Below are 10,255 nucleotides of genomic sequence, written 5' to 3'. Positions count from 1 at the left end.
TGGACCCACGAAGATATCTCATCTTCTTCCTTCCAGCAATATGAATTTGAATAAGAGGAGCCCATAAATCATAGTTCTTCTTATCCAAAACCATCTCAATGTTAAAGTTTGAATTATCCGGCTGAATCATGACCAGAGCGGTAGTAGAAACGATTTGGTTGTTCTCGGTAGACATCTTTCACGAAGAATAAGAAACCTGTGCAGCGACAAAGGTACTCAGGGTAGCAACAACACACGTTACTCACATAAATTCGGGGTAGAAGATTGGGACATAGCAACAACTTCACGTTGCTCGCGGTTCGTCAAAGGCACCACGGTGGTGTTGGACACGACATAGTAACAAAACCTGTTAGGGTTCGAAAATTTCTTTCCTTTTTTTACGACATGGCTTTGGTGCCAAAAAGAGAATGCTTTGAATGTGTTAATTGTATTATTCTCATTTTGAGGTATATATAATCATGTACAATCCTACTACAATAAGGAAAGAATAATTACAATCAATCTACAATCTAAACTAGGAAACCGACTATTATAGGAATCCCAAAATTATCGGGAAAATATTATACAAGTCAACATAAAGAAAGCTTAAGTACAAGCACACTAATTCAATGTCTATCAACAATTCATCAGAAGTTCAAAGAAAACATTCGTATGCTCCCATTCATAAGTTGGATAGAATTGAAAAATTGGAAAATGATCTATTGTGTCATAGGAAAACAGAAAACTAAAACTTCACTGACCATATGGATTTAAGTTGTACTAAAGATGGTACAAGCACAATTGTTCATTATAAAGTAAGAGATGCCTACTCTTTAGGAGATAAAGATGCTTCAAAACTTTCTACAGCTAAGCATGGACTTTCAAATCCCAAATTGAAAGAACAAACCTATGAGGATGTTGTTAACCAAAAATGCACTCGGTTGACGTTAGATGCAGTTTCTAATATTAGGAAAGAAACTCCTACTTGTAACGATACCACCAGGACTCCTCCTGCCGATGATGTGATTCTTGATGATGTTGAATAAGATCAACCCATGTTTAACATCATAAAGGAGTCTCCCATCCCACAACCATTTCCCGGAACAGGTATTGATGCAGTTTTTTTGAGTTTATTGAGCAATATATCATGAAATGAGTAACATGTTTCTGAAGATGTAGTAGATGAGGATTTAATTTTGTTTTTGTTATTTCTCTTCAAAATACAGGGGATGCATGTTTTTCTGGTGGCTTGCTTGGGAATGATGGAACAAACAGGTTTTTAGGTAAATGGTGCAAGCGGAATCTGAATAAGGGATCAAAATCAAGGCAAAACCCAAGTGCAGATTCTAGTAATTTGATTGATGTAGGAGCTGACGGAAGAGGTGGTAGAATCAAAGTTCTTAGATCACTGAATCATTCAACAGTGATGGGTTCATGTGCTTGTTTTCATTCTATTTGTTCACATCTCGAAATATTTGTACCTACTCAAGAGTGATTCATTCAATGTTGTTAGAAATGTTAAGCATGTAGATATGTTTACTTTTGCAGGATAATAAGGAGAATGCACCGGGGACAAAGCGGTTCAAGTCGGGATCTATGACAAACAGTGTGCAATCCCAAGGGTGCTTGCAAATAGAACACTTCGTTGGGAGGGATGGTAGATGATCAAGCATTCAAAGGTACGTCTACTTACGGGTTTGCAATGTTGAGATGTATGATTCTGTTGTGGAGGCTGGGAGTTAGGAGAGAAAGCAAAAGTTCATATGTTATGCTCTGTCCATGTGAATTGTGAAGAGTAACAAATAGTTGAAGCAAATGACATTTTCTACTTCCTGTTTATGAAGAGCCATTTTGTTGTACTATATATAATTTATATTATTGGCTACTATTTTTGTTGGTCGAAATATTATTGGCTACTATAGAGGTTTAGAGGAAAGAAATGTCTTTGTACAAAGTTGAGAGTTCACGAAGTCACATATCATTTTTCACAAGTAAGCGGTTAATTAGTTGAATATCAATCGTTGTTACTCTCTTCTTATGCTAAAAAGAGGAAAACTCCATATTTCTTACAAAGCGTTTGCAAGAATGAAACAAATGTGTTGGATTTTGGTATGCCATACCTAAAAAATCAATTATTGGATTAACCCGAGGTTATTTATTGCATACTCATTTTTCGTTTAAGCTGAGTAAACATGCTATTGATGCCATTTGGTTTGAAACAACTAATGAATGTTAAAGAGGTTTGTAGCTTAAATAATTGAGAACGTTTACCTTTATAACTTAAAACGGAACTTTCAAGTTCGATTCTTCACTTTGCATTATGGAATGAGAGTGGCTTATACCAATGTTTGTCTTGTTGTACATTAAAAAAAAATAGATAAGCCAATCGGAAAAAATATATACGGGAATTTAAACTAATAGAAATTTAAGTAATTTGGAAAACCATTAGATGAAATCTAAGGGCTAAAACGAAGACAGCAATTTTGCGAAAATCTGAAATAAAGTAAAGAGTGAGGGGCATTTCTGTAGTTTTACATTTAACCATCATCCCTGTTTTCATCTTATTCCCGATCCGTTGTCAGAAAAAAAGAAATTAAAAAATTAAAAACCATCCCGCTTAATTCGCTTAATTTTTAAAATTTCGCTCCATTTTCCCGAGAAAATATGAGAGAGGGATACACGCCGAAACCCCATTGAAAGGTTAGAGAGTAGGGAGTCGATAGAGAATGGTGCATTGCGGCGGCGACGGCGACGGCTTTACCAAAACCATTTGCTCACTCTGCTGCAAAGACTTCGATCCCGTTGTCGAGGACCTCCAAGTCATCTCAATCTGCGGCCATGTCTTCCACGAACTCTGGTCTCTTTCTCTCTCCCTCTCCCTCCTCTGTATTTATGCAATTTCATTTTTCTATCTCTAATTTCTATGTTTGGTTGGAACGAAGTGCTTAAACGCTGCGTTTTGTGTGCAAAACCCTAGTCTGCAAGAGTCGTTCGGGTACTATGCGAACAAGAAGAGGAACAGTTGCCCGGTGTGCAAACAGAGTTGCAACCTAAACGACGTCGTCCGGGTTTATTTTCAATGGGCGGATCCGAATCTCAGTCAGAGTCAGAATCAGAGGTCGAGTGGCCAATGCGAGGAAGACTCCGAGGCGCTGCGGCAAGAGGTGAGGAGGTTGGAGGCCGTGGCGCTAGGGCTTGCTTCGGATTTGGAGCTCAAGGAGAAGGAGCTCAAATTGGTCAAGGAAGAGGTATTGTAGTTTACTCGATTCACATTTGCTTGGTTTGGTTCCTGAGAAAGTATGGAACCCCCCAAAAAAATTAGAGTTTTTCTATTTGATTTGGATTTGCATATTTTGGGTAGTCCTTTTTTTATTTTATTCTTTTAGTGTTGGGAATTTGAGAAAGGAATTAAGCAAAACAAGTATAACTCGAGTGCTGAATTTGGTTGAGGATACGAAGAGTTGTCGAAAAGCCCAATTGGCTTTTGGGTGGAACCTCAATCTGAATAATAAGAAAGTTTCGAACTTTAGTTTCTGGAATACTTTCTGTTTTAGCAAAACAGACACCTCCGATATAAGCTTAGACCCTTCACTGCAAAGAAAATCAAGAGAAGGTGGTGAGGTTATGATTGATTTCTTTGCCAAGGAAAGGAAGGGATTTGGAGGAGGGGGGGTAATAGAAATATCAAAACTTTGGATTGGATATACAGTGATTTGTTTCGTGCAAGATTGTAAGAGCTTGCTTTGCCCTTGCGTGTTTTTTACGTTGCAAGTCTTCTTTCAGCTTTGTCAATCCAAGGTGCAGGCAAAGATAGAAGTTGCATTAAAGAATGAAGCCTTGAAACAGCGTACATCTGCGCAACAGCAGCTTCAAATGAAATCTGAGGTAAACTAATAGTCTTATACTTTAAAATAATGCTCATTATTTACAAGAAAAAGAAGCTGATGAAGTTTTGGTTAAATTTTTCGTAGGAATTTGATAAATTGACTTTGGAGAGTTTAAGGTTGCGAGAAAGAAATAAGGCATTGGACAAAGAGCTTGCAGTGGTCAAATTGTGAGTGTTTTTGCATTATCAACAAGTAGTTTCCTAATGGTTATTACTATCTTGTTTGAGAAAGATTTGACATATGACTTCCCTCAACACCCCACATGCTTCGCTCCTTGAGCCAACACCCTAGGGCTAGTATAGGTTGTTACATCTCTCAGTTACATGTTTCCTTTTCTGCTCCTAACATGGTTATGTGTTGCAATCCAGGGTATCTGACCTAGATCTGGATAAAGAGGATGTCTCAAAGCTTGCCACTTTTGGTGATGGGGCCAACAACAAAGACACAATAGATGTTTTAAGCATTTCCCTTGCAATGTCTAATAGGTCAGCCATTTAAATCTTATCTTAAACTACAGTTAATTTAATGGATGGAGAAAACAGTTAGACATTTTCTGTAGTGTTTCTATCTCAAATAGCATTTAAGCATCGTCTCTTCATTTCCATTATGTGTACTTTGTTGTCACTCTCATGTTTAGTATGTTTTTATTGTGACACCTACTTCTCATAGGAGTTGCAAGGAATGGATGAACAAATGTGTTCTTCTTGAACGAAAAGAAGCTCGTTACCGTAAAAAACTAGAGAAGGCTAAAAGAAAGATAAATAAGTGGAAGGTGAGTTTGTAATGAGACGATCTTAAGTGAATCTCATTTGATGAGTTGTTCCTGATTTGTGATTTTTTTGGTCAATATCAGACGAAGGCACAAGATTTGGAGACTGCTGTTGAAGTAAAGAGTACTGAACTTTTGAAGGCTTTAAAAGCTTTAAAGAAAGCTTCAAAGAAAGCTGGAGGTGAATGAGTTATTCAGAATGGTTTAAATTTCAAGTCTAATTCACTCTCTCACCAATTCATCAAAAGATAAAAAATAAAAATAAAAACATTCAGATGATCCCCCGTATACCCTAACTGGAACTGGAAGCTTACAAAATTATCATATAGGAAAATAGAAAACTACAATTTCACTAACATATGACTGTAATTTGTACTAAAGATTGCACATGTATCAGTGCTAATGGTAATGTAAGAGATGCTTATTCTTTAATGGATGACAATGCTTCAAAGTATTTCCACAACCATGCATGTTCCTTCAAATCCCGATTTGAAAAAACAAACCTGTGAAGATGTTGCTAAGCATAAGTGTTCTTGGTTAATGTCAGTGGCAGCTGATGAAACAAAGAAAGAAACTTCAGTCCATGGGCTAAGGAATCTGGCTGAGTCACTGGGTTTATCAACTGGTACATGTAATGATGCTGCCAAGACTGCAGCTTCTGATATTGCTGAAGTTGTGATTATTGACGACGATGAACAAGTTCAACCGATGCTGAACATCAAAAAGGAATGTTGTGTTCCACAACCACTTCCCAGACCAGGTATATTATAGATGCATCATGAAATGAGTTACATTTACCTGAAGAACATTAGAAGATGAAAATTGAACTTTGCTTTGGTTTCCTTTTTAAAAATGCAGGGGATGTGTGTTTTTCTAGTGGCTTGCTCGGCCCTGATGGCACAAACAGGTATTTAGGTAAATGGTGCAAGCGGAGGCATAAGAATGGATCGGAATAACGCAAGATCCAATACCTATGAGCTGATGGAAGAGGAGGTAGAATCAAAGTTCCGAAATCTCCTAATCAATTATGATAGCAGGTTTATGTGCTGGTGTTAGCTCGATTAATTTTTGCCTAAAATGCTTTTTCGGACCAATAGCATCTATTCTTAATCAGATAACCTATTCTTTTTTGCCAGAGTTAATCAGCTTTCCTTTTACAAGCGTTAAGAATGTAGGTCTGTTTTACTTTTGCAGGATTAAAAGAACTAATTCACTTGAAAACAAAGAGGTGCCGGTACGGATCCAAAGACAGATTGCAGGACTAAGAGAACTAATTCACTTGGAAAAAGAACAGTTGCAATTTGTTTCTTGAGTTGAAAATGTAGTGTCTTTGTACAAAGGTCCTCCCAGTCTGCATGTGGTGTATTTTGGGGCAGTTGCATCTTCAATTTTGCAGACAAACATGTCGACGAATTTTGACTGAAATTTTTCCTTTTCTCTTGCTCTCTCCTGTGGTCTTAAGACTAGTTTTAAACATTAATGTAAATTCTATCTTCATGCATGAGTGAGAAATTAAGTTTCCATGTGATTGCAATTGCATACATGAATTATGTATGATAGGGGTTTGTGGCATTAGCTATTTATGTTTTTTAATTATTTTATTTGAAATTTTGGTTATGGACAATTATGCGCGTCATATTTTACCGTGAAAAGTACTCGACTCCTTACACTTTCTTTCAGATGAATCAAAATTCAACATACGTTCTTCCTCGACGGTAAGGAAAGATTTTTCTTTGGTTTACGCAGGCCTGGTTGCGAATGGTTGAGACGATGCATGAATTTCTTACAACCTTGGATTGCTTTTTGTCAGGGAAACTGATACTGACATCGGATAAATTCAACAATTTTGACGTTACTTTCGTTCGAATTGAAAATTTAGAGAACAAATATTGAAATTGTTGCTGGGTCAAGGTGGGGTGAAACAAAGTGCCTAGCCTCTGCCGTAGTTGGAATGCTCAAAGCAAGATACAGCCCGCTGTTTCTGGAGTTTTTACCGCACATCCTAATTGTAATTGTGGGCGGCTACAACAAAAGCATGTATAAACGTGGGGTTACGGTTTTGGATTTTGGAAGGGATTTTGTCTAGTTGTCTGGGAGTATCGAAGACTGGTTTTCTTTGCCGTTAGTTTTTTTTATACACCGATATGTTTAAATTAAGGGAGGGGAGAAATTAATGAGTTTCAAACTCGTCATATATGTGATTTAAATCTAAAACTTTTCATTTATAAGTGAAAATGAATATTATTAAACTGTAAAATCTTTAGCTAAAAACACAAAAATCAAAACCTAACAAGTCTAAAATAGAGGATACTCTGGAGCATTCTATACTCCAAAGCATCTATTTTCACCTCATGTATACTTTCTTTTTCTTTTCTAATCATTGGATTGAACAAATCAAAAAAAAATTAAGAAGTAGACGCGTGCCCAAATGAGCAAACCACATAGTACTAAAACACAATTAGCCTTCTCTTTATTCTAATTGTTAGGCAATTAAACGAGTATATGATTGAAATTGATGGTTGAATAAATTTAGAATCAATTTCAGTATTTAATCATTGAATGCAATAAAATAAAAATTTTAGTGTGTACCCTAAAGGCCCAGGATAAAAAATTTGGGACATTGGATTCGAACCAAACAAAGAAATGGTCATTCTAACAATTTTGAGAATTCTTCGGTGCACATTAAAAATGCATATTTAAGTTTAACATCTGAATAAGAATCATTAGTCCCGTTAAATTTAAAATTGAACGGCTTTCATTCACATGTGTACTTCGATGTTCAAGAATGGATAGAGAATCCTTGGAATCTTTTCTACACGTTTGTAGTAGAATTTATGACTTATTTAACTATGCTTTGAATTCTCTTTCATGCATTTCATGGAATGGAGGGTCTGAGATTCATTGTTTTAATTGAGATTTTGAGAGATTTTAATTCTTTAATGAATTTAAGGGTATTTAAAGATTTTAAGTGATAATCTGAAATTCAATGTGTCTTCAATCAGGATTTTAACATAGTTTATTAAAATCCTTAGAAATCTGGGTGTATTAAATTAAGATTTTAAGGAAGTTTATAACATTCCAGGTGTGATCTATTAGAATTTGAAAAAGTTGAGGAATTGGAGGAAATTAGAGATATTTTTGTAGTGTATTTTAAGAATCCACAAATCTTACCTCTTCCCATGAGATTTCGAGGGAATTTCGTCAAAATTTTACATTGAATCTCTACAAATCAATTAAACTCTTTAATAATTCATGAATTTATAAATCTATTGAAATCCTTCAAATTCCCAGTTGAATATACCCCCTTATTGTCATCATGCAGAAAATGAATAGAGAAAATTATGTCGAATTTTCGATAGAATTAACTTGTTATATAATGACCCTTATGTCATCATGCATAAAATGTCTTTGTTACCTTCCTAGTATAAGGGCTCGTTTGGAATTACTTTTAAAATGACTGAAAGCGTTTTTAGTAAAATTCATTTTGGATTCCAAAGGCACTTTAATTGTTTTTTGGAGAAAACACCAAATATGTGGTTCTTGCAGGAAGCACATAAAGTGATTTTTCAGGATCCATTTGGATTTTTACTAAGGATTGGTTTTAAAAACATTTTGACTAAAAACTTATTCAATCATTTTAAAAGCACTTCCAAATAAGCCCTAAGTCAGCACTATCCACCGGAAATTAAGGATCCCCATCCCAATTTTTTAAAGGAATGAAATTTTCATTCCCACTCCTATGTTGGCATTTTGAACCAAACAATGGAATGCATATCCTTAAAATATAGCTCCATTCCATTAATCATGCCAACTAAGCGTCACAATATGGCAATTTCTTGTTTGTATATGAATCACAATGAGTTTTTTTTTTATTTTTTAATATCTTTATTAAATGCATTACAAATTGTGTTTTTCCTTGGCATATCTTTTATTTGTCACAACTAAGATTCTATAATTTCATCATGTTTCTGAAGTTTAAGAACTGTTGATGCCTTTGGTATCAGGGAGTGCTAGCAGCCTTCTCAAATTCATAGTAGAGATTTACAATCAAATCCACATAACGGAAATTAACTGAATTAAGGTAATGTGGAAGTTAATTTTGAGTTTTATATTGTAAAATGATGACTTTTAAGTTTCAGGAAGGCAAAATGGAATAAAAGTCGAGTTTCAGGGGGCAAAGTAGAGCGAATTTTAAGTTTCAGAGAGTGAAGTAGCAAACTTTTAGTTATAGAGGGCAAAATGAAACTAAAATTGAATTTTATGGGACGTAGCTAAAAATAACCGTAAATTTATCATCCCCCCCCCATGCTACATGTATTCCATTAGCACATAAAACTAAAAATTTATTTTTTTTTTGCTGACAAACAAAATTTTTAATGGGTAAATTACACTGTACTCCCTCAAGTTTGAGTTCTATTACTATCGCATGCAACATCTTCAAAACATTTAACTTTCATACCTCACCTACTATTTTATTTCAATATAGTACCTCCGTTACATTTTACATTCATTGATCCATTAAGAGCCGACGTGGCGGCCACTGTTGTGCCACGTGGCAAAAAAATAATTTTTTATTCATTTAAAATATTATTGTCACATCCCGGCCCGGGCGGGACCACTTCCCGAGCCCGCTCCACCACCGTAGCACGATATTGTCCGCTTTGGGCCCACCACGCCCTCACGGTTTTGTTTTTGGGAACTCACGAGCAACTTCCCAATGGGTCACCCATCATGGGATTGCTCTAGCCTCCTTCTCGCTTAACTTCGGAGTTTCTACGGAACCCGAAGCCAGTAAGCTCCCAAAATGCCTCGTGCTAGGTAGGGATGAGAATATACATATAAGGATCACTCCCCTGGGCGATGTGGGATGTTACAATCCATCCCCCTTAGGGGCCCGACGTCTTCGTCGGCACACACGCGGCCAGGGTTAGGCTTTGATACCAAATTGTCACATCCTGGCCCAGGGCGGATCACTTCCCGGGCCCGCTCCACCACCGTAGCACGATATTGTCCGCTTTGGGCTTACCATTCCCTCACGGTTTTGTTTTTGGGAACTCACGAGCAACTTCTCAGTGGGTCACCCATCATGGGATTGCTCTAGCCTCCTTCTCGCTTAACTTCGGAGTTCCTACGGAACCCGAAGCCAGTGAGCTCCTAAAAGGCCTCGTGCTAGGTAGGGATGAGAATATACATATAAGGATCACTCCCCTGGGCGATGTGGGAAGTTACAATTATAATAATTTACTCTTTTAAAAATAATAATTATAATTATAATAAAAAATAAAAAATAAAAAAAAAACCCAAATTGAAACCCACCTCCACGCAACCCCCCACCTCCCTTTCCTCCCATCACCATCGCAGCCCCCAAACCACTCCTCCCTCTCCACCTTCCCGACCCACCTTCTCCCTCCTCCACTATTTAAATTAAAAATAAAAATAAAAAACCAAACAAACCCAGAAACCCATCTTCTCCCTCCCCTCTCGACCCCAATCACTTTCATCGAGCCCAAACCCCCTCCAGCTCCAATGCTCTTCACCGCCACCATGTCCAACCTTCTCCTCTTTACACTCCTCCTCTACCTACTCGCCGCAACGGGGCCCACTCCGACCACCCTCCCTT

The 10,255-nt window shown here is 37.0% G+C and overlaps 1 protein-coding gene across 2 annotated transcripts; it reads left to right on the top strand.

Annotated features, from left to right (window-relative positions):
- Window positions 1-2,567: 2,567 nt before the first annotated feature.
- LOC137721442 (uncharacterized) lies at window positions 2,568-6,163 on the top strand. Of its 2 annotated transcripts, none has more exons than XR_015964306.1 (10): window positions 2,568-2,836; window positions 2,957-3,227; window positions 3,763-3,864; window positions 3,951-4,033; window positions 4,235-4,351; window positions 4,536-4,638; window positions 4,720-4,816; window positions 5,183-5,395; window positions 5,494-5,672; window positions 5,830-6,163. XR_015964306.1 is itself a non-coding variant. In XM_088697108.1 (10 exons), exons 1-9 carry the CDS (start codon window positions 2,706-2,708, stop codon window positions 5,589-5,591), a joined length of 1,215 nt encoding a protein of 404 aa, XP_088553234.1. In that variant the 5' UTR covers window positions 2,568-2,705; the 3' UTR covers window positions 5,592-5,628; window positions 5,830-6,163. The 2 variants fall into 2 exon arrangements, 1 of the variants encoding a protein (XP_088553234.1); XM_088697108.1 differs by having other exon boundaries at window positions 5,494-5,628.
- The last annotated feature ends 4,092 nt before the right edge of the window (window positions 6,164-10,255 follow it).

This window comes from Pyrus communis, chromosome 1 (assembly GCF_041283825.1).
Source record: "Pyrus communis isolate YQ-2024b chromosome 1, ASM4128382v1, whole genome shotgun sequence".
Classification (NCBI taxonomy): Eukaryota; Viridiplantae; Streptophyta; class Magnoliopsida; order Rosales; family Rosaceae; genus Pyrus; species Pyrus communis.
Note: the sequence above shows the minus strand (reverse complement) of the source record. Positions and strands in the feature narration are given on the sequence as shown.